This window comes from Phodopus roborovskii, unplaced genomic scaffold (assembly GCF_943737965.1).
Source record: "Phodopus roborovskii unplaced genomic scaffold, PHOROB, whole genome shotgun sequence".
Lineage (NCBI taxonomy): Eukaryota > Metazoa > Chordata > Mammalia > Rodentia > Cricetidae > Phodopus > Phodopus roborovskii.
This window is the reverse complement of record NW_026126407.1, coordinates 49,593,256-49,618,676: the sequence shown is the minus strand read 5'-3', so window position 1 is coordinate 49,618,676 and position 25,421 is coordinate 49,593,256. Positions and strand designations below refer to the sequence as shown.

Here is a 25,421-nt window from a genome sequence, read left to right as displayed (position 1 = left end):
TGCTGGGATTAAAGGTATATGCCACCATGCCTGGCTTTAAACTTTTTTTTTAGAGAAACCAGTCCTATCAAGGGGCTCACACTCATTGCACTATTGGTATGTCTCTGTACTATATAGTGTCCTAGAAGTGTCTAAGCCTGTAGATACTGTCTGGAGAGTCTGTACTCCAGGCCAGCTCCAACCTTCACCAGTCAGGAACTCTCCAAATCCCCAGTGTCTTCATCTAGAAGGACTTGACTGGATAAGCAGAATGATCCCTTCCAAAATAAAACATATCTACAATAAGTGACACATGCTGCAAGCATCATTGACCAAAGGTTTAATTTTAGTAAAGTACAATGAACTTCATCTAACATCAATCATGTGGACATTATGAACACCAACAGGATGCAGGCAGCATCTCAGTACCATAGGGTCCCTTATGACCATCACAAGAAAATATCAAAGGGCTGGAAAGATGGCTCAGTGTTTAACAGCACTGGTTTATGGAGTATTTTTATTAAATTTATCAGACACAAATAAATTGGAATTCAGTACATTGTGAATGTGATTTTTATTTGATAATTGTTCTTATTGCATACAGTCTTACTACGTTAAAGTTAAAACTTTTCATTTTAGATAAAAAGCAGGAAATGTTGGGGAATACTATTTTAAGGTATGTAATGTTTGTTTATGTTGCATTTGTTTAACCTCAATGAAGCTGAGTTACTGTGCCTGTCTAAAACACCTGATGATCTTAATAAAAAGTTGAATGACCAATAGTGAGGCAGGAGAGAAGAACAGGCTGGGCTGGCAGGCAGAGAGAACTATAAGAGAAATTTGGGAGAAAGGAGATCTGGGAACAAGAAAGGAGGGAGGAGGACTTCAGGGGTCAGCCACCCAGCTACACCCCCCCCCCCAAGACACGGAGTAAGAAGGAAAGAAAAGGTATACAGAAACAGAGAAAGACAAAAGTCCTAAGACCAACAATAGATGGGATAATTTAAGAAGACCTTGCAAGAAACAAGCCAAGCTAAAACCAGGCACTTATAACTAAGAATAAGCCTCCGTGTGTGATTTATTTGGGAGCTGGGTGATACCCCCACAAAGCCAAGAAAATAAAACATCACACTACAACTGGTTGCTCTGTTGTTCTTCTAGAGGTCCTGAGTTAAATTCCAAACAACAACATGGTAGCTTATAACCGTCTATAGTGGATCTGATGCCTTCTTCTGGTGTGCAGACATACATGCATACAAAATACTCATAAACATTAAGAAAGGAAGGAATGAAGGAAGAAAGGAAGGCAAATTCAAATTATAGGATATTCTATAAAATACCTGACCAATATTCTCCTAAAAAGAATAAAAAGTCATGAAAAATAAGGAAAGTCTCAGGATCAGAGAGGTAGAGGAGACATCACAGCTAAATGCAATATGGTAACCTAGGATCCAAAATATGCCCTAAGTTCCATCAGTAGTGCTGCCCTATGCTAACAATGGGGTCTGGAAAGGTGTCCACATTAGGCAAGATGAGTGGGAGGTGTTTATTATAACTCTTAAGTATTTCAAAATAAAGTTTACTCACTTATTTTTTTGAGACAGTTTCTTGCAGCCCTGGTTGTCCTGGAACTTGATATGTATAAACCATATCTCTTGAGTCTACAGAGATCTGTCTGCCTCTGCCGCCCTGCTGAGATTAAGCACTCCGATGCCCATCCCTACTTATTTTTAATTTCTATTTATGTGGTGTATGTGCAGCAGGGGTGGACATGCCAAAGAATACATGTGGAGATCAGAGCATAACTTTGTGGATTCTGTTCTCTCAACCTTTAGATGCCATTCTGGGAATCAAACACACATGCATAAAATAATGACTTGTGTGGAAACTATCTTGATAGCTTCATACAAATTTAGAGTGAAAACGCTTTGGGCTAATATACTGAAATAATATACTTAAAAAAGAAAAAAGGTTTAGTATAATTTTTCTTTTTTTGGTGGTGGGGGGGGAGGTCTTTAGAGACAGGGTTTCTCTATGGCTGTCCTGGAACTCACTCTGTGGACCAGGCTGGCCTCAACCTCAGACATCCACCTGCCTCTGCCTCCAGAGTGCCGGGATTAAAGGCGTGCACCACCACCATCCAGCCCCAGTATACATTTCTTAACATGACCAACTTCATTGGCTTACACTGTTGAATGATGTGAGTCTGAAAATAAAGTCTCTATGCAAACAAGCTAAGTAACAGTAAGGTTTGCCTGGCCTTCCCAACCTGCATACAACAGTTCTTCCAACTAGAAACTTCATCCACTCTTGGCCATGTCTCTGCTCAGGCAAACCAAACTATCCTTCCCTCTCTTCCTTGGGATGTCCCTCTCTACCCAGTGGGTCCACCTTGAGGACTTGGTCTTTCCAACAGACCCTCTAGAGCAGCTCCAAGAAGGCTGAACCTTTCTGACAGAACACCATTCTTTCCGGTTATAAACCACCTGCAATACCAGACTGTTGACCTTTTTCTTCAGGCCATGGGACAGTTGGCAGTTAGCCAGCCTCACGAGAAACAAACACCAAGCAAGTCATCTCCTAAACAGAAATGTTTCTTACCCAAGATTTTTTTCAGGCCAGGAGCATGGAGTCCACTTTGTTCATGACCAGTACTTTAAACTATCCACCAGACCCCTCCCTTGCCCTTCTGATCCAGACAAAGTACTTAATGCCAACAGCATCTGCACAGGATAAGTTAAGCCCTAAAACAAAAACTTAGACCATGAGGCAAACGGGCTGGCTTTCTTTCTTTTTAAACTAAGAGTAAAAGGAATCCATAAATAAAATCTATATTTAGATATACATTTTAAAAACTGTATCTGATAATAATCAGCTATATACATAAAATCAGTAAAAGACTGTAATTTGGATCAATGAAAAACCCATGAAAGAAAAATGTCAAAGCGTAGCAAACAAAATTAGTTGATAATAGAAAAAAAAAAAAAACAAAAACAAAAACATGCAATTAGATGCTATGGATTTCTGCAATGGTGCACAGAAGAAGCAATACATTTTCTCTATCTGGGTCCAGAATAAGCCATAGTCCACTCGGAGGAGACATAAGATGGCTAACTTCCCATATTCAATGGGAAGTTAGAAAACAGCAGTTAGGTCAGGAATGAGCAAGCTATCATGCTTCTAAGATTCCAACTTGTCTAGAATCTGGATGCCTTCCTAAGGAAGGTTTGAACAAAGCCAGGACTCAAGCAATTCTCCCAAGGTGGTTCTATACCCATCAGTATCTAAAGTAAAAGTCCATGTGATGGTACTATGCAACAGCCAGTGTTAAAATGCTAGCTCTGACATATGGCATCACCTGCCTAGGATGATGGGGCTCTCAGCATCCACTCACTGCACATCATGCATGGGCACACAGCAGAAAACTCTGAACTAAAGTGGGCTGCTTTGAAACTTAAGTGCTAGGACACAACCACCACTGCCACCCTTCCATCAGAACAACCAACAGCACAAGTATCCTGGGAATGTAGCTGGAGTTCTGTAGGTGACTACACCCACCCACTGACCATTTACTCCTCTTGCTACCACAGAACTTGCCCTGGAAATCAGAACCAAGCCAAGCCCAGGAAAAAGACCTTTTGGACCCTGCCCAATGTAGGAGAGTACAGAGCAAGCCCTATACTGTTAAGGACAGTAGCTTCAGGGGATACAGGGTAAACCAATCCTAAGGGCTTTAAGGGAACTGGTCTTTCTATGGGAGTATGGAGAGTGCACTGGCATCTCTATGGCTCTTCTATAAAAACTGAAGATGCAGTTGTGAGGATAGTGATCCAGCCACACCTCCTACTAAGGCTGTAGCTTCAGCTCATCACACTGTTGCTCAGTGGTAAATCCAGTTAATCTAGATTTTTATCTAACATTTGATGGTCAGAACTTCCTAGGGAGCACTTTAGTATACAAATTAATTAAACAATAGCAGCTTTGAAACACTTTTCAAGGATCAGATAAATTCCTGGGGAATAGGGGAAAGAAACAAAAAACCAACAATCAAGATGACAGAAAGGTACTAAAACCACCATGTCATCTGGTGGCTCAGAATTTAGTTCTAGATCTAACTCAAATCTAGTTCTTTGGGGTGTGGCTCTACAGGTCCAGGACACTCTTATTTTGAGGAAGGGAGTTACAAAGACTGATATGGACTTGACCTATCATGAGAGCCATATGGGGGCAAATTTTGCATTGATGTTCTAAGCAGAACATACATCTCTCTCAGTCCCAGAGTTGGGCTTTCAAGCACTGTCCACCAAGGGCATGTACCTAATATCACTGCAGCCAAAACTCTGTTCAGATGCAGCTGACCCAATGCTAACCTCCCACATTCAAGGAACAAAAAACCCAAACCCTCTGTACAGACAGTGCAAGGTATCACCTGCCATCACATTACTTTTAAATTTCAATACAATCAAATGTTCTTTCAGTTATGCAAATACCTAGTCATATCTCTTTTCAATGGAGAAATTTGAAAAAACAGGCTAAAATGCCATTTCTCTTCATTTATGATCTTCAGTAATGCTCTAATACTAATGTGTGCCAGAATTCAACTCCTAACTTATCACTTTGACAGAACACACCCTTGATGTAATACAATGGAAATGATACTTAATCCCATGTATTCTTCTCAAGACCCATAACCCCAACCTAATCATAAAGACACATATACCAACAGTGGGCATCCAACAGTACCTGATTGATCATTGCTCTTCAAAACTAAAGTCAGCAGGAGGTGGTAACACACCCATGAAGGTGGCAGAGGCAAGCAGATCTCTGTGAGTTCAAGGCCAGCCTGGTCTATAAGAGTGAGTTCCAGGACAGCCAAAGCTATGCAAAGAAACCCTGTCTCAAAAAACAAAAACAAAAAATATGGTAGATAGCTGGGAAGATAGCTTGGTGGGTAAGGTGCTGTTATATGAGGCGATGACATGAGTCAGATCCCTGGCAACCAAGTAAAATGCCAGGCATAGTAGTGTATTCCTATAATCTCAGCACTGGCCAGTCATTCTTGCCCCCCCCAAAAAAAAAGCAAACCTCCCATTCCACACATAGGCACATATACACATACAAATGTAAATACACATGTATTCATTATACATGCACAAAAGGGGAGCTGGGCGCGGTAAGTGGCGCACTCCTTTAATCCCAGCACTCAGGAGGCTGAGGAACTCTATGAGCAAGTTCCAAGATATCCAGGGCTACACAGAGAAACCCTGTCTCAAAAAACCAAAAAACCAAAAGAAGGGGAATGAGGAGGGGGATAGAAGGAAGAAAAGGGATGGGAGAAGGAAAGGGGGAAAAAAAAGAGAAAGAGAGAGGCTGGGGAGATAAATCAGTAAACTGCTTGTCATGCAAAGGACCTGAGTTCAATTCCCAGAATCCACATAAAAAGCTGAGTGTGGTGGTGAGTCCCTTGTTATCTCAGTACTCAAGAAGTACTGACATGTGGATCCAGGGTCTTGCTGCCAGTCAATCTAATTGGAAAGCCCCAGGTGACTCTGTCTCAAAGTACAAGGGTAGATTACTCTAGAGAAATGATAAAAGAAAAAAAAAAAAAATCAAGAGGAGTGACTGAGAGAAAAGAAGAACAGGAGTCACCTAGAGGCTGAAAGCCAAGGATACAAGAGAGTTTCTCTTAGAGAAGCAGACACAGAACATAGAACAAATGTGGTATAGAACCAACGCTTGGGGAAAAGGGCAGCCACCATGAAGCAGACTGATCAGACAAGGCTGTACAAGCCATGAGAAATGTACATGAGGGGCCTTCCACAGAGGGGAATTTCTTCAAGCAAAGAGGAAGAACATGAAAAAGACCAGAGACCACTAAGAACCTGGCAGCCACAAACATCCTGGACATTTGCCCAGGTATGGGGGTGGGGGGCGCTGAGGCACAGCCATTGGGAGAAACAAAATGACAAACCAGGAGAGGGGAGGAGAGGGCCCAACCAGCAAGTCATTGGAATATGTTCCTTAACCAAGAAAGGGAGAAGCAAGAAGGAAAGGGCAACAAGGACACAAAGGCGGCAGTAGGCAAACACATGCATGATAACATGCAAGGGACAGCAACCCTGAGTAAACTACAGCCTCCCTCCAATCCAGAGAAAGGTGCACAGGTGCCACACCTAGGACTAAGGTTCCACAGCAAGGTTCAGAAGATAAAATAGTCACTTAGGTTTCCCATAAACATCAAGAAAAAAACTAAAAATCAGTTCAAGCCCCTTCTCATATTTTCTTTCCATCTCTCTCTTTTCAAGATAGGGTTTCTCTGTATAGCCCTGGCTGTCCTGGAACTCACTCTGTAGACCAGTCTGATCTCAACTCACAGAGATCTGCCTGCCTCTGTCTCCCAGTGCTGGGATTAAAGGCTTGTATCATCAGCATCCAGTTCCTTCTCACATTTCTTTTGCAGGTCAAAGCACTTGGTGAGACTCTCGGGGAATCTTCTCTGAAAAATATTACCAGCCTTCTCTGAAAGTATCCATTATACAGCCACCTAGAGCTACACCTCCTTCCTACTGCAATAAACTCAAACTTCAAAAGAGAAAAACAGTTAAAGAAAAAGATTTTAATCTCACTGTAAAAGCTACGTTTCTGGAGGAGTGCGTTTTGACCAAAACCTGCTGAGATCTGAGGCCCCTGAAGTGGGAAGACCAGGTGTAGTTTCTCCATACACCTCCAAAGGAAACATCCTTGGCATCTAGACAGACTTTCAAACAAGATCTGTACTATGACTCCCTTCAGAATGAAAATGACTTGAAACAGACTGGCACCAGAGGGTACTGATCTCTCTGTGAAATGAGAGAAATCACCAGACCACACAAAAACCATTTGCCCACCTTCAACTGGCCTCTTGACAAAACTGTAGGCAGAAACCACATATTCATGTTCAGTAGTGAGCAGAACCTTTAGTACTGGCTTTTCTAGCTTTTGTGGCCTCTGTATAATCCAGCAACCTAAAAACACAACCCTGAATCAGGCACCTTGATAAGGAATCAAATCCTTCCCAATGTAGGCAGGCACAAACCTGTAACCCTAGCACTTGGAAAGTAGAGGCAGAAGGACCAAGTTCAAGGTCATCTTCAACTACATACTATGTTGAGGCCAGCCCACTATATGAGATCCTATCTTTAAAAGGGAAAAGGGAAAGAAAGGATCAGGTGTGGTATTGCACACCTTTAAATCTCATCATTCAGAGTGAATCTCTGAGTTCTAGGCCAGCCTGATATATAATAAGCTCCAGGCCAGCCAGGGCTGCACATGAGATTCTTTCTCAATAGATAATAAATATTTAAAAATAAATAAATATTTTAAAAGCCAATTCTTTATAACAAATTGAGTAGCTGCTTTTGTTTCTTAAAAGACAGGCCCTCTCATTATGTTGCCCAGGCTTTCCTTAAACTTGTGAATCAAGAATTCTCCTGACTCAGCCTTCCAAGTAGCTAGGACTATAAGCATGAACCACCATACCTGACAAATTCAGTATCCCTTTTTTTGTTGTTTGTTTTTGTTTTCTGTTTTTTTTTTTTTTTTTACTTTGGGTTTTTTTTGTTTGTTTGTTTTGTGTGTGTATGTGTTTAGCCCTGGCTATTCTGGAACTCACTCTGTAGATCAGGCTGACCTCTGCCTCCCTGAAGTGCTAGGACTAAAGATGTGCACCACCACCACCCAGCCTTCCTTTCTCCCCCCCCACAAAGATTAAAAAACATTTTTTAAGTGTTTTGCCAACTTGTAAGTTGATGAGCTACTTGTGTACCTGCTGCCCAAAAAGGCCAGAAAAAGACTTTAGACTCCCTAGAACTGATGGTTGTGGGCTGCCATGTGGGTGCTAGGAATAGAACCCAGGTCCTCTGAAGAGCAGCCAGTGTTTTTAATTGCAGAAATATCTCTCCAGCTCTTTAAGTATCTTTCTTAACACATTTAAAACAACTTGCAATTTCTTATAGTGAAAAGAAAATCAACTTTAACGTTCTAGAAAACTAAACAGACTTTCTATGACTATATAAATGCAAACAAAAGTCAGGTACCAAAGCAAAACCCAAACAGTCCTTTCTCATTATAGAGAGAACACATCCCTATGACTCTAAGAAAGTGCTTACTGCCTCTGATCTAACAGCTGGAGACATAACATACAACCTGTTCACCACATTCAAGTAACTTTAAAAAGGCCTGGCATCACACCAAACAAGTGAACAATGTGATCCAGTCACAGAAGAATGCATGACTGAGAAGATCTGACTGATACATGTCCCAAACTTACAGTTTCCACACAACACTTCCTCCCCCATTGACTTGCCCTTTGAACCTGCCTTCAAAACAACTGCACCACATACCCCATTGCCACCTGTCATCCCACAGACAGGCACACTTGCACCTGCTGAGGGAGTCATTTCTGTACCACTGTTCCTCTGCAAAGATTTGCTGTCCTCACAGAACTAAAAAAAACCACACGGGATCCCCTGTCCACTCCACAAAAGACACTACTTGAGAAGAGGAAAAACACATTCTGAGGACTATTCTCCAAACAGATGACCTCAGACAGCCTCATCTCTATAGCACTTCCAGCTTGTCATTTACATGCCATCTCTCAAGCCTATCGGGGTCAATCAGCTGCCGAGGAGCACTCAACTCCAGCTCAAGTACAGGTAAGGCTGAAAACCTAGGAGACATCCATTCCTCTTCCCCAAAACTGTTCTGAAAGAAGCCTAGACCCAGACCTGCCTTCAGCCCTGTATCTCTGCAGACAGCTGCTAGCTTAGATAATATCCTCCTCATAAAATCCATGTCAGAAACATTTTTTTAAAAAGTTCTCAGAGGTTAAGAGTACTTCCTGCTTTTCCCTAGCATCTATATCAGGTGGCTTATAACCACCTGTAACTCAAGCTCCAGGGGATCTAAGACCCTCTCCTGGCCTTTGAGGACAACCACAAACACATGGGATTTACACACACACACACACACACACACACACACACACACACACCTGTTTTGGAAAGAAACATAAAACAAGCCCTTGGTTCCATCTTTTATGGGGAACTTTGTCTTGCCTTCAGGGTCATCAACGGAGTTAAAAATGCATCCTGTTCCAAAACAGGCAAAGCAACTAAGCACAAAAGAAATGTGGCAGAGAGGGCTGGAGACGGCTCTGCAATTAAGAGCACTTTTTGCTCTTGCAGAGGACAGGGGTCAGGTTCCCAGCACACATATGGTGGCTAGCAATCATCTGTAACTATATTTCAAGAGGATCTGACACCCTCTTCTGGCCTCCAAGGGCACTGCACACACATGATGTGTATACAGACATGTACACTTGCACATAAAATAAAAACAATTTTGATTTTTTGATACAGGAATTTTCTGTGTAGCCCTAGTGTGTGTCACCACATTCAGCTAAAAATAAATCTGTTTTTAAAAAGGGGGGAGGGGGAACTAGAGAGATGGCTCAGGGGTTAAGAACACTAGCTGGTCTTTCAGAGGTCCTGAGTTCAATTCCCAGACTACATGATGTCTCACAATCATCTGTAACAAGACATGGTGCCCTCTCTGACCTGCAGGCATATATGCAGACAGAACACTGTATACATAATAAATAAATCTTAAAAAAACAAAACAGCCAAGAAGTGATGGTGCACACCGTTAGTCCCAGCACTTGGGGAGGCAGAGGCAGACAAAGCAGCTAAGGCTACACAGGCAAACCCTGGGGGGGGGGGGGGGATCAAGGTCTGATTGTGGCACACCTCTTTAATCCCATCACAAGGGAAACAAGCAGGTAAATCTCTGGTTACATAGCAAGCTCCAGGCCAACTATCAACTATTTAGTGAGATCCTTAATTTAAAAAAAAAAAAAAATTGTGGGTAATTTTATAATCTGAAGCCACTTTTTTGCATGCTTTCTAAATTTCCCTGACAGATGCAGCACCCTTGGGAAATCTAAAGCACCTTAAATTCTCAATTCCCTCTGACCAAACCACATCTCTTTTTCCAAAGGGGTGTGGAGAGGCTTTAAGCCTCACCCCAGCAGAGCACACAGCTTCTTCTAAGCAGATGTTTTCTGACAGGATACAACTGAAATGGGCTCCAGGTCCCATTTCAAAGAACACAGTCATCTACCCAAAGAAATATAATGTTCCTCTTCCTCCAACATGGCACAATTAATATACTTAGGAGGCTCAAGCTCCAGGAAGACATCTTGGGCAGTGGCACTGAGGACTTCCTCACACCCTAAGCTGCCCACAGAGCCCCTGGGAGACCCTCACTTGACAGTGACTCTGGATTTTCTGTCCAAATCCAATGTTACTTATGAGTTGTGTACTTGACCTCTCTTATCTTATTAGTTTCCTCACCTGTAAAATGGGAAACTTGACCTCTCTTATCTTATTAGTTTCCTCACCTGTAAAATGGGAAACTTGACCTCTCTTATCTTATTAGTTTCCTCACCTGTAAAATGGGAACAATATCTACCTCACAACACAATATGAATGAAGTACAAATCTAAATTATCTGCCTTGAAGTAAGAACTCAATAAATGGTACTTAAAACCTCTGGTCCACCTTTACAGCAGACTGAGCTAGTCCTATTTCCACAGCCTCAGGTCATACTGTTGGCTTTACAAGTGTAAAGGGAAAAGGCTTTGAGGAAAGTTAATTGAGAGTGTCAGCATGCCAGGTTAAAGTTCATCTTCCAGTCCTCAGATTAAAACCCATCACAGGAGCCAACACTGTCATTCCTAACAGGAAACAAGGCATATTCTCACATGTTGGAGGCTCTAGATGACAATTATGCAAGACCTAGTTCTTCTCATTTATTTACAGAGAATTCTATCGTTGACTCTGTAATTCTCTCCTGCTCAACAGATTTCAATGCTTTTAACACTGAAAAGAATGCCTGATGAGAAGAAAATTGTATATATCAAATGCCCATCATGGAAGTGCCAAGATCATGTGAGAAAACACTTTTTCTCTTCACATAGACACCCATCAAATACGCACCTTATACACTGCAACAGCATCACTGTGTAAAAGTTCACTTTATAGCATCCACAATACTGTCACTCCAACTTTTTTCATTTTTTGTGTGCTAGCCCAAACACCCCGGGGTAAAGACACAAGTGTCGCAACACCCTTTTGCCTTTCACCATTTTTCTCAATAGGTCCTCCTCCTTTTAGAACTTGGATTAATTACCACCCATCTCCACAATGGAAGTTTATAACTTGGAAGTCCACAGATGAGCTGCAGACGGCTCAAGAGCCTCCAGTAGCAACAAAATTTAGAGCAGCTGTGCATGCTTCTCAAAGGGAGCCCACACTTTCAGATTCTCAAAGAGGCTCATGACCCTCCAAAAACATTCAAAAGCACAGCCGCCTCCTACACCATAATGCATCAAGTGAGTTTCTTGGGTCCACCTGAGTAAAGAGACCCACAACCCCCTTCGACCCCACCCCACCCACAAAGAAGGTAGGGGTAAGGATCGAACCCAAGAGCTCTCTCTGTACGTACAAGGCAAGCAAACCACCACTGAACTCCAGCCCTAGCCCAAGGGGGTCTGCCTTCTGAATCAAATTTTGCTAGGCATCTGACATCATTTCATCACCCACTTCATACATCATGCAAGGTAGACATGCTGATCTACCTTGATCCTAAAAACTCTAAAACTTAACAGAAAATGCAAGACAACTATAGATACTTTTGACACAGAGAAAACAGTAACATTTCACCCAACAAGTGGTTGGGGGTTCCCCCCCCAACCCCTCCTCCCTGTCAAACTTAGGCTGCCCTCACTGGGGCCTCTAAGCCCGGCCTCCCAGGGCTTCCCACCTCACTGAGCGCAGAAACACAGTACCGAAATGGCCCGCTGACCAAGAATCTGGAGAGGAGCCGCCAGCATCAGGTGTTACAAGCAGAAACTCACATCTCCTGCGTCCCGAGACCATCCTTCAGGTAAAGGCCGGAGGCTTCTCCTCCGCAGGCAAGACCTCAAGGTAAGCCCAGAGGCTCGGCTCCAGGCTGCGCGGAGCCGAAAACAAACTTTCCAGGCACTTCCACCCCGCCCGGTTGGGTGACACCTCCCGGCCTCCCCCGCCCTCTTCGCCCTGTCAGCGCCCCCGCTGCCTCCGCCAGCCGGAGCCGGAGCCCGCGCTCCCCGCCGCAGCCAAGAAGCACCCTCGAACGGCGCCAGTAGTCCAGCTCGCCGGCCAGCCGCAGGTGAGGCGCCGCCCGGCCCGCGGCACCGGGCCGCCCCACCTCGCCTAGCAGAACCCGAGCGACCGCCACGCTCCCGGGTAACGGACCGGCGCGCCCTACAGCCGCCACGCGCTCACCAGCTGGCTGGTGGTCCTGGCCATGAGCCCCGCGTCGGCGCGGGCGCCTCCCCCGCAGCGTTGCGCTGCTCGGCGCCTCCTCAGCGTCCTCCTCCCCGCGGCGGAGCCCCAGCAATGGCCGCCCTCATCCTGCGCCCGCCCCGCTGCCTGCCGCCCCCAGCGCCACCCCGCCCCCGCGCGACGCTGGGTGGAACTTCCGCGACGCAGTCGCCGCTGCCTGTATCCATTGGTCAGTATCACTATCACTCGCCGCGGCCGTGAGTGCCCCGCCCCCGCCCGGGAGCCGCATTTCCGGGTTGGGTCCTGGAGCGCCTGTAGAGGGAGACCGAGCGAGCCAATCCAAGGCGGCGAGGAGGGGCCGGTCTGGAGCGCCGAGCTGTCATCCGTGTTCCCTGTCAGGTAAACTGAGGCTTGGCGGCCAGCTGGCCAAGGTCACGCCTGGGGCAGCGACAAGACTGAGTTTGAACTCGCTGCCTGAACTACTTGAATTTCTTTGATTCACAGCTCGAGTGGTCCGGGAGAGAGATTGGGCTATCCTATTATTCAAAAAAACAAGCCGTGCTGCCACTGACAGCCTCGGAAACTGTGCCTAGATTTTGGTGGGTGACCTTTTGCTTTTCGGATGTTTTTGTGAGCTTGCTTTTATTCTTTTTAGTTCATTTTCCCTCAACAGGATCTCACTATGTACTCCAGACTGGCCTCATACTCGCAGCAATCTTTCTGTCTCAGCCACCACACCCTGCTTTACCTGTCACTAATACAACGTTGTTTTTTTTAATTGTGATGAAATGAAACAAATTTTACAATCTTTACTTAAAAATATAACTTTTTGTGCTTTGTGTATAGTGTATGTCCGCTTGTGTGTGAATGCTGCTGTCTTCAATACTATTCTCCATCTGGAGCTTGCTAATTCTTCTAGGCTGGCTGGCGCCGTGAGGTGCAGGATCCTCCTGTCTCCGCTTTTCCGGGGATGAAATTACAGACATGCCCACCATCTCCAGCTTTTACATGAGTACTGAGGATCCAAATTCAGAACTTCATATTTTCATAGCAGGCATTTTACTGAGCCATCTTCCCACCTTTGCCCATTTTTTCAGTTTTGGGAATTGAACTCAGGACCTCACACCTGCTAGGTTATCTCTAAATTAAGATGTCCAAATACACCCCTACCTCTTACCACCTTTGTTTTGTGGTGGTTTTGAGCAGGTCTCAGTGTGTAGCCCTGGCTAACCTGGACCTCACTATGCAGAACAGGCCTGCCTTCAATTTCCTCCCTTTGCTCCCCTACTGCTTGGATTACAGGCATGTACTACCCCCTCCAGATATCTGTCCTTATTTTTAAAAGTCATTTGAAGTCGGCTGAAAATAACTGCATGTTCAGCCTTAAATGGGACATCTAGAGCCAGACAGTGGTGGTGCACACCTTTTACCCCAGCACTCAGGAGGCAGAGGCAGGTGGATCTCTGAGTTTGAGGTAAGCCTGATCTACAAAGTGAATTCCAGGGCTGCCAGGTCTACTCAGAGAAACCCTGTCTCAAACAAAAGTAAAGGGGCATCTATGTCATTCCCCTTCTAAATAAGGCTTTGGGAACGTTGAGAAAGAGAAAAGGAAAGAATGTCTGAGTTGTAAAATGGGGGAAGAATGCTGAGAAATGTTGTTTCCTGAACATGGGTGCCCATGGCATTGATGAAGTCACAGCTGATGTCGTTACCTGCACAAGGTCAAGCCAGTCACAACACCAATATAGACAGGAGACGACCTCACAAGGCCCCAAACCTATCTGAGTAGTTTTTTGACAACTAACTGATAGCTGCTGGGGAAGAGCCTTTTTTCTTTGGGGTGTGGCCATTGAAGGTTGTCCTTGCTCAAGTGGATGACACCATACACATTCACACATAGACAGCACTAACCAAACTCAGTAGGTTTCTAAAAATTATACTACTACTTGCCCCACTCAAAAAAAATGGTTTAAAGTCAGATGAAGTGGAGTATACTTGTAGAGACTTCTAACCTGGTAGGAGAATCATTTGAGTCCAGGAGTTCAAAGCCAACATGAGCAATATAGCAAGACTTTTGTCTGAAAAATTTTTAGATGATATAGAACAGCCAATATTCTTGGCATAAATTAATAATCCCATGTAAGCAGAATGAATTACTAAACAAGCAGTAATGACCATTAACAGCTACTTCATATTGACTGTAAGTGGGGAATTTTCATCTTAGATCTCATTTATTCTAGAGCATCCCTAATATTGTTGTCCCAATTTTCACATGAGGAAACTGAGGCACAGGAGTGGCAATTCTACAGTTTGAAGTGCCATAATGGAGACCTAGGCATCCACATTCTAGGACCTGTATGCCAATCCCTAGATATACAGCCCATAGCTACCCTTTCTCCATGTCTGTCATACATTTATAGGCCTTAAAAATTACTAACAGGCCAGATGGTGGTGGTGCATGCCTCTGATCCCAGCACTTGGAAGGCAGAGGCAGGCAGATCTCTTTGAGTTCAAGGCCAGCCAGGTCTACATAGACTTCCAGGATAGCCAAGGCTGAAACCTGTCTCAAAAAAAAAAAAAAAAAAAAAAAAAAAAAAAAAAAAACAGGCCAAGAGATGGTTCAGTGGATAAAGTACTTGCTCTAAAGGTATGAACACCTGAATTTGGATCCTCAGAGTCCATGTTAAGCCCGCCACAACTAAGCTCATCTGTAAACTCAGTATTCCTGTGACAACAGAATCCATGGAAGCATGTGAGCAGGTTATCCCAGACCCTGAACAGACCTGATATAACTCAGCAGGTAAAATAATTGTTGTGCAAGCCTAACGACCTGAGTTTAACTCAACCTAAGTCAAGATAGGTAATAACTGACTCCACAAATGTACCATGATACAAGTATGCCCCTCATCATAAACACACAATAAGTTTCTTAAATTTTTATTAGATTTATTTATTTTTATGTTGTATGTTTTTCTTTCATGTATACCTGTTTATGTACCATATGTGTGCTTAGTACCCAAAGAGGTCAGAAGAAACTATCAAATCCCCTGGAACTGAAAATGGTTGTGATTAACAAGTGGATGCTCAGAACAAGAACAATACATGCTCTTAACTTCTGCCATTTCTCCAGACCTAGAATAAGTTTCTGTGAGTTCCAGGCCAGCCTGTTCTCTACAGTGAGTTCCAAGCCAGCCAAGGTTACATAGTAAGACTCTGTCTCAAACTTAAAAACTAAAAATAAACAAGGAAGAAACCCTATGTCAAACATGGTGGAAGATAAGGACCAACACCTGAGGCTGTCCCCTGACATACACACACACACACACACACACACACACACACACACACAGTGGGGACAGTTGATGTAAAGTAACAGGTGACTATAACCCCTAGTGCTCAGAAGTCTTATTCTACCCTTGCTGGTGTGGCCTGGCCCAGCCTTCCTTTTGCACTCAATACTATCACCCTGCATCCTGTATGGCTCTCCTGGTTGCCATACACCTCAGCTGCAGAGAGGTCTCCATTGGAGGAACATTCCATTTACAGATGGGATGTTTATAGATTCACATATTGATAAATCTCTATTAACATAGTTAAATGGTTTCCAGTTTTGTTTTGTTCTCATGAACCAGGCCTACTCCAAAATCCAGGCACACCCTTACTTGCTTTCTTGTATAAATTTGTAGCCTATGAAATTAGTGGGTCAAACTGAAGTTCACTGCTGCTAAATCACCTGCCATGTTCCACAATAGACATTTCAGGTTACACTCTCATCCTAAGAATACACAAAGACAAGTTGGGGGGGGGGGGTAACAGAGCTCTTGCCAGCATACACTTTTGAAGACTTTGCCATCACTATTCTGCATTGTTTATTCTGCCACACAGTCAGAGCAGAGTGTCAGCTTTCAACACTTAATGACCCTGTGAGCAGCAGGTACTAGCCATGTTAGGAAATAGGGGTAGGGGTGGGGGCAAGCTGCAGTGATCACTCTTTTACAGAGCTAGGTCACAGAATGAATGGTTCAAACCCAGACCCAGCCAATTCTCGTGCCCAACTCAGCCAACTCTGATCAACTACCTCCCAGTCCTTTCAATTTTATTTGGGTCTTGCTTATTTTGAGAGAATACTGACCATTTTATACATTAATCTTTCTTAGGTCCCTCTATAGCCTTGTGAAATGGATGGCTAATATTCACTACCATTTTATCCATAAAACAATTCACCAGACTCTACAGTAACCACTGAATATTGATATATACATAGACTCATGGGGGAGAGGGAGAGAGAGAGAGATCATACTCCATTCAGAAAGTTACTGAAGAATGTGTTCCACCAAAAGCAAATAAAGGGACAAACCAAGAAAGAATATATGAGAGGCATGGAAGAGACAAAGGATACACAGGGATAGAGTGTAGGGAGGTCCCAGGTCCTATTTGTCCTTTCAACAATCATTGAGCCTCCCATGTGCCAAGCACTGTGCTTGGTAATTTTACCACCAGTGAACAAAACACAAAAAGTTTTCCTGTGGATTTCTGGTACTAATACAGGAGTGGAGGAAGAGAGACAGCAAGCCCAATAAGCAAATTTTATAGCATAATAGGAGATAATAAGTGGCCGGGCAGTGATGACACAACGCCTTTAATCCCAGCACTTGGGAGGCAGAGACAGGCAGATCTCTGTGAGTTGGAGGCCAGCCTGTCTACAAAGAAAGTTCCAAGACAGCCAGGGCTGTTAAAAGGAGGAAAAATCCTATCTCGAAAACAAACATACAAAAAAGGGGGGGATAGTAAGTCTTGTGGGGAAGGAAGAAAATCAGGTCAATGGAGTTGCAGAAGTGCATCAGGAGGAGGTAAAAGTTTAAATGGAGAAAAGCCAAGGTCAGAGCTGTGGGCAGGAAGCACCCAGACCATGGTACACAGGCTTCCTGAATACTCCAGAAAAATACTTACAAAGGTAGGTTCTCAACACATAGAAAGTTGAATTGAGAAGCTGACATAGAGGTGAAAAACTACGGGGGTGGGGGTGGCTGGGTGGGGGGGGAGACAGACAGGTACAGAACAACCAAAGACTCTCCTAGAAAGACAAGAAAGACAGCAGACAGCAGAACCACAGTTAAGCTTTTTTTTTTTTTTTTTTTTTTTTTTTTTTGTGCCTCTTCTGCTGTGTGTGATATTTACAGACATGAACAGATACTGACTCAACCCTGAATCATCAGACTCTCTTGACATGTGGCTGGAGCTGTGGTAGGGTATTCAGCACAAAAGCAATATATAACCACAAATGATGACTCAGGATATAAAGATACTATTAAGAAAGATGGACATAAAAAGCAGGAAGATGGAGAGGTTACTGATTTTATCACAGCCTTTTTAGAACTATTTGATCTTTTTTTTTTTTTTTTCATTTTAAAATCTATGTGTATGGGTAATTTGCCTGCATGTGTGTCTGAGCACTATTTGTGTGAGTGCCCAAGAAGGTCAGAAGAGAGTATCAGATCCCCTGGAACTAGAGTTAAAGATGGTTTAAGTTGTCATTGGCTGCTGGGAATTGAACCTGGTCCTGAAGAAGAGCAGACAATGCTTTAAATTTAAATTGCTGAGCCATCTCTCCAGACCCACTGTTTGATCTTATATCTACTGACACAAATCAAAATTGATGAAATGGAGCTGGGTATGGTGACTAACTTCTGTAATTCCAGTACTCAGGAGGCTGAGGCAGGAGAATCACCAACCCTGAGTTCAAGGCCAGCCTGGTCTTCAGAATTAGTTCCAGGATAGCCAGGGCTACAAGGGAAAATACTGTCTTGAAAAAAAGAAAGGAAAGAAAGACAAATCAAAACATATTTTTTTAAAAAAGCAATGTCTTGTTTGTTACAAGGGATTGGTTTTTTGTTTGTTTTGTTTTAGTTTTTGTTTTGTTTTTTTTTTTGTTTTGTTTTTTCATTTGGTTTGGTTTTTTTTTTTTAAATATAACCTGCAGTCTTAAACACAATCACCACTTTTTTTAATTTTATTTTACTTATTTTTATTACATATACAGTGTTCTGTCTGCATATTTGCCTACACACCAGAAGAGGACACCAGATCTCATGATAGATGGTTGTGAGCCACCATATGGTTGCTGGGAATTGAATTCAGGTCCTCTGAAAGGGCAGTCAGTGTTCTTAACCTCTGAGCCATCTCTCCAGCCCTCGTGGTTTGGTTTTTTCAAGACAGTATTTCTCTGTATTGCTTTGGAGTCTGTTCTGGAACTAGATCTGTAGATTTGGCTGGCCTCAAACTCCCAGAGATCTGCCTGCCTCTGCCTTCCAAGTGCTGTGATTAAAGGCCTGTGCCACCAATGCCTGGCTGGGGGATTGTGAAATAACAATGAGAGGGACTGGAGAGATGGCTCAGTAGTTAAGAACATTGGCTATACTTCTGGAGGACCCAGGTTCAATTCCCAGTACCCACATGGCAGCTCACAACTGTCTTTAACTTCAATTCCAAAGGATTTGACACCCTCACACAGACATATGTGTAAGCGAAACACCAACCAATGTTCATAAAAATAAATTTTAGAGAATTAATGATGAGGGCTCGGAATGTAGTTCAAAGGTTGAGTGCTTGCCTACTATGTATGAGGCTCTGTTTAATCCCCAGTACCACAAAAATAAAAAAGAGCTAAAACAGGGAGGATGAAATGACTCAGTGGATACAGCCCTTGTCACACAAGCCTGAGGACTAGAATTTGGATCTTGTGAACCCACTTAATAGTGAGGCAAGTACTCAACACTCAGGTAGCAACTGGAGATTCTTGAGGCAAGCAGCTAGCTAGCCTAGCCTATTGTTTGAGAGATCCTGCATCAATAAAACTTGGGAGCCACCAAGGAAGACACCCAATGTCAACTTCAGGCCTCCATATGCATACACATACTAACAACCTTCTATTGATCCTGGAGATCGTGTGCACTGACTACAAGGAACAGAGCAAAGTCCTAACAGAAAAAAAGTAAAGTTCAAGAAGCAAGCTAAACCAGGTGTGGTGGTGCAGGCTTTTAATCCCCAGCACTAGGGAAGCAGAGGCAAGCATCATTGTTGAGTTCAGAGCAGCCTGGTCTTTGAAAAAGTCAACCAATTTTTTTTAAAAAAAATAATAAGAAAGAAGCAAGTTAAAGAATAAAAAAGTTGCCAGGCAGTGGTGGTGCACACTTTTAATCCCAGCACTCAGAAGACAGAGACTGGCAGGTCTCTTAGTCTGAGGTCAGCCTGGTCTACAGAATGAATTCCAGGACAGGCAGGGCTGTTACACAGAGAAACCCTGTCTTGATAAAAGTGAAAAAAAATTACAAAATTTAAAATCCAACAATGGCTCAGCAGGTAAAGACACATACTACAAAGCCTTATAACCAGTTCAATCCCTGGGACCCATATGATAAAAGAACTTCTAAAAGTTGTCCTCTAACTACCACATACAGGCTTCAGCATACACATCACATACGTATATGTAAAATGTTTAAATCTCCATTTAAAGTGAGGTGTGCTGCTGGGAGATGCAGGACAGTGGCAGAGTGACTAAAGTGCATGAGGTCCAAGGTTTGTTCTCATAGAGGCAAAAATAAGATGTGGAGACACACGCCTTTAATTTAGCATTCTGATGGCTAAAGAAGGAGGATCTCAAGTTCAAGGCCAGCTTTGGTCACAGCGTGAACACCTGTCACAAGGAAGGAAATAGTGGATTTTTTCCTCCTGCTATAAGTATAAGCTAAGGCCAAGTATTTAAAATTTACAGTAAGTCTCCTTGTCATCATGGGGGGGGGCTGGCAGTGAAAGAAAGCCTGCTACAAGTACCCCCACCAGGCTGCTCACAACTGCCTATAACTAGCTCCAGGGAAGTCTGATACCTTTGGCCTGTGAGGGTACACACACACACACACACACACACACACACACACACACCTTTTAAAGGCAACTGAGCAGGTGACAGTTCCTGGAAGCTAACAGGCAAGACCCAAGCCACCCTTGTCCAGGTAGCTCCTCTTACCTCTGCAAAGACAAGACATTTGTGTAGGTAGAGTCTGGCTGCCCACCCCAACACAATGGACAGGAAGGGAGGTGGTCTTACCTGCTCTAATACAATTCATTGGTTCCCGAGGTAAAGGAGAGGAGCTGACTGTCCCTTCTGTGCCCTGACTCTCTTGTGTAAGCAGAGTATCCCTGAGCCAATTGGATATGTTGTGGCTTGGGGTGACATTATGAGGTCATGGAAGGGCAAGAGGATAATGGGAATCACCTTCGAAGGGGCTGGTAGGTGTCTCTCTTCAACTAGCCCTCATGGTGTAAGAAAACGGGTTCACAGGCAAGAAACCAATCAACATATCCTATCTGGACTGTTAAGTACTTTCTACTGTGTAACATATTGCCCCCAAAACATGACCTCATGATGTTTTGGAGTTAGAAGCCCAGGAGTGTCCTGGATGAATGGTTAGGCTCAGGTTTCTCCAGCCTGCACAAAGATGCTGCTGGAACTGATTGAGCATGACAGCCTATGTCTTTAATCCTAACACTCTGTGAGGCAGAAGCAGGAGGATAAGAGTCCAAGGCCAGCCTCCCATACATGGCAAGCTTGAGAATAGGCTGTGCTATATAAGAGTGCCTGACCATCACTCCCCCAAAACAAAACAAAACCAGACCCCACAGTCATAGTTGAGAGGTCTGAAAGCTTGTGTAGGGCTGAATTACTGCTACCATAGTGGACTGCAGACCTCTCGTGGGCAACTCCACGCACCTGTCTGCCGGCCAGGCTAGCTGCCTCTCCTCAGACAAGGGGTCCCATGGAAAACTACACTTAGAGTGTTCAATTTGACAAAAGAGTTGCCGAACTACTAAAAGAAAAGTGCAATCTGGCTCAGTAAAACAAGCGTGCCACCCTGGCAGCGGGTATAGAGGAAAGACTGGTCGGGCTGAAGCCCTTCACTGTACTCCTTACAAAAGCCACCGGGGCACTTCAGAGGGCGAGCCAAGGGACACCCCCCCCACACACACACACACACTGAAGGAGAGGAAAGGATTCAGTGGTTCCGAACGTTGTGCTCGATGCTGCACGCGTGCTGACTGAGCCTACGTGTGGATTCTGCCCACTTTTGCTCCTTTAGCTGGGTCCAAGGGTTTCAAGCGTCCTACAGCTGGGTGCCTTGGACTGCGAAGAACATTACGATTGGCCCAGCCGTGGGCGTGGCCTCCGCAGCACCCTGCAGCACACACCGGCTGAGCTGAACCACTTTCTGCAACCTCCTAGTTCCTGCCCAGGTGGTTACCGTCACATGCCACACCTGCGGGTAATCTCTGTCACAGACGACCCCTCTCCACGAATTACCAGCCGGCCTTGAGATCGGCCTTGAGATCATTTGTTTCGAGACAGGGTTTCTCTGTGGCTTTGGAGGAAGTTCTGAAACTAGCTCTTGCCGCGACACCGGAGGTAAAAGGATCGTCAGGCTCGGGACTCGAAACCGAGATCCTCTGAGTCCCTCAAGCTGCTGACTAGCGCCAGCCGCCAGATGGCACCCGTGCGCTTCTCAGTACTCAAGCATTTGCCTCCCGGGTAAACTGGATAAAAGCGTCCGCCTCCGCCAGCCAGCTGTCTCAGGAGCACTGGCTCCCAACCTGTTTAGCACCTTACCACTACCGTGACTCAGCTGACCTCAGGGAGTGGCTGTCCCCCAGCCCACACCCATACCACAGGCATGCCTGATGCGGCACCAACTGTTAACAGCTGGGCGGCATCGGTGCCCCAGAAGTCCCAGACTGAAGTAACCGGCACACCTCTCTGTGACTAGCCCTCCAGCTCGGAGCCATTGACAGGGCAGAGTGTGGTTGTGGTAGGAGACTAATGGCAATAACAGATTATGTCTGGAAAGTAATAGTTCCTGAGATGATGGGGGTGATGACTGCGCAACAACATGAGGGTACTTAGTTACTGAACTGCACACGCAAGAGTGGTTAAAGTGGGGCTGCAGTTGGTTAAGAGCACTGGCCATTCTCCCAGAGGGTACTGGTTCAATTCCCATCACCTACATGGCACCTAATAGCCCCCCAAGGGATCCAATTCCTTCCTGGGTACTGCACTTATGTGGTGGTGCACAGACATGAATGCAGGCGAAACACCCATACCCACCAAATAAAATCTTAAGTAAATAAAAGAATGGTTGGTAAAGTTGGCTGGAGAACTGGCTCAGAGGTTAAAAGCACTGCTCTTAATAAAGGACCAGAGTTCAGTTCCCAGCGTCTATACCAGGCAGCTCACAACCACTAGCTACAGCTCCCAGGAGGGTCCAGGCTTCCAGCCTCCACTGGCACATGCACTCATGTGCACATACTTACATACAACGTACATACATACACATGTATACATAAAGATAAATCTTTTAAATAGTTAAGGGACCAGAGAGATGGCTGAGTATTCAAGAACCTGAGTGCTGTTTTCAGCACCCATCCCGTGCTCCAGGAGGTCTGACATTCTCTTCTGGCCGCCTTGGACACATGGATGCACATGAGTGAACATACATAGAATTTTTAAAAATGCTGGACAGTGGTAGCACATGCCTTTAATCCCAGCATGCCGGGGACAGAGGCAGGACAGAGTGAGTTCCAGGACAAGCTCCAAAGCTACACAGAGAAACCCTGTCTCAAAATAAATAAATAAATAAATAAATAAATATTAAGACAAGGTCCCTCTACACAGCCCTGGCTATCCTGGAACTCACTTTGTAGACCAAGCTGGCCTCTAACTCACAGAGATCCATCTGCCTGCCTCTGCCTCTGCAACCTAGGCTGGCCTCCAACTTGATATATGGTTGAGGAGAACCTTGACCTCCCGGTCCTCCCGCCTCTACCTTCCAGGAAACTACAAGCATGCACAACTATGTAAGCTGAGCAATTTTATAATTTTGTAAGATTTGTTTTGTCCTTTATTATTTACTTAGTTTTTCAAAACAGGGTTTCTCTGTGTAACAGTCCTAGCTATCCTGGAATTTGCTTTGTAGACCAGTCAGGCCTTGAACTCAGAGATCCTCTTGCCTCTGCTTCCCAAGTGCTAGGACTAAAGGGGTGTGCCACTGCCACCCAGTTTACGATTTGTTTTTACTATTTTTAATTACATGTACACGTGCATGTCTGTGTGGAGGATATGCAGGTGCCCTCACGGTCTCCCCCTGAAGCTAGTCACTTAGTTGCAAGCCACCTGATGTGGATGCTGGACTTGAACACAGGTTCCAGCAAAAATAGTAAGTGCTCTTAAAAACTGAGCCATCTATCTCTCCAGCTGTTTTTTTAATAAAAATAATAATCCAGGCAGGTGGTAGTGTGTATCCCTTTAATCAAGCAAAAGCAGGAGGATCTCTGAGTTCAAGGCCAGCCTCATCTAAAGAGCAAATTCCAGGACACAGAAACCCTGTCTTGAAACCACCCCCCTAAAAAAAAAAAAAAAAAAAAAAAAAAAAAAAGTCTAATAATCCAAATCCCTAGAGCAGCTTCAGAGCCACTGACTCTGCTCCCAGGAATACTATAACATGTAAGCCTGCTTGCCTCTGTCTTCTGTTGAGGATGTTCCTTCCACCTCAAAACCTTCCCAGTGCTAGTTCCCATCATATTTCTGGGTAGCCCCAAACAGCTAACTCCTGAGTTCCCCTTGATGTCTACCCAGAGCAGCAGCACCAATCCAGTGAAGCTGATCTGGGCAGATCAGGGCAAGTTCTGTACTGAAATGGAACCCAGGACCTTATATGCATGTTAAACTAGCTCTTTACTATTACCTTTAGCCTCCACACTGAGTCCTGGTCCTCAGGACTGTCCAGCAGCAGTAAGCAAGTACCTGATTCCCTCATCTGAAAAAGGAGGTTTCTGGTAGATGGGTGGAATGAGTCAACATTCACGAAGAGTTTGGGAGTGAGACCTTCCACCATCAGAGGGAGGCTTCCAAGGGCTGGTGCGTCCTGATGTGACTCATGCTCTCCCTATCTTTTGTTAAGTGGAGGGGTGTGGCAATGGGGCAGATCCAGGCTCTCTTGCTTGCCTTTCCCTCAGCTGAGGCTGGGAAACCTCATGATAGCTTTCTTGGGTTGACAATGCCCCTGCCTACCAACTGTTCTCTCCAGGCTCTTGCTCTCAAACAGTAGAAGGTCTAAGAGTGTTTTATTCTGTTTGCCTAGTTTTCTTTTTCTCTTTCTTTAAATATTTTTCAAACCTTGGCCTGAAAACAGTTCCCATATACTGTTTGGGACCTATATACAAGTGATCTGTGACATGTTTGCAACCCTCTATCCCAAGGTATAATGTATCACATGACAGGGGAAGTCACCTACCCCAGGACCCAATGCAAAGTGGAGGCATTCTAAGACTTGACCTTCAACCTCTGGTATATACTAACTCCTACATTACAGCCATCCTTAAAGTCAAAGGAATCCCCAAAGCCTGTGCAGTGATGTTTCCAGGGAGCCTGATGAACCACATTCCCCAAGTGGGAGGAAGTCAGGCTAGGGTACTCTTGTATGCCCTGTCCAAGACTAACAGAGCAAACAGAGCCATAAGGCCTAGAACTGCCCACCAGCACCAGGCAGGGTATGCCACAGGCACCAAACATGGGAATGAAGGAATATCTGCCAGCCCTTGGGGTCTTTGAAAGAAGACACCACAGGGAATGGAATTTCTGATTATCCAAGAAGGTGCTAGGCAGGTCTAGCAGGTCAGGGAGCAATAGGTGGAGTTCCAGGCTCAAACCGGAGGCCCTTAAGGCAACCATTCCTCCATTCATTGCTAAGTAACCCTAGGCCCCAACACCAACATGTGGACACTCTCCTGAATGTTGTGCAGAGAGCCTGGGGCTATGGCTTCCATTTTGCCCATCTAGCTTGGAGTCAGCCATCCACATACTGTGTCCAGCCTCTCCCAGTGACTTCCCCCAAAATGATTCTACTCACTTCCAACCCTAACATCTTCCTGGAGATCTGCAGGCCTCAAAACAGATCTGGCCTACAGAGAAGGTCTCATGTGGTATACCCAACCCTTCCTGGCCCCAAGCTAACCCAGAAGGCCCCAGGGAAA

At 44.6% G+C, this 25,421-nt stretch overlaps 1 protein-coding gene across 4 annotated transcripts in view; it reads right to left on the bottom strand.

Annotated features, from left to right (window-relative positions):
• Positions 1-20,551, bottom strand: part of Pdpk1 (3-phosphoinositide dependent protein kinase 1) — a 62,339-nt gene extending 41,788 nt beyond the window's left edge. The window contains exon 1 of one of the 4 annotated variants that reach the window (XM_051181258.1): positions 20,449-20,551. Coding sequence is in view for 1 of the 4 variants with exons in the window: in XM_051181256.1 (XP_051037213.1) it covers positions 12,345-12,368 (24 nt within the window). In the remaining 3 variants the exon portion in view is untranslated. Of the gene's footprint in view, positions 1-11,841; positions 11,991-12,344; positions 12,505-20,448 lie in introns of those variants that run through there. The other 3 variants (XM_051181256.1, XM_051181259.1, XM_051181260.1) reach the window with 3 other exon arrangements.
• Positions 20,552-25,421: the final 4,870 nt, after the last annotated feature.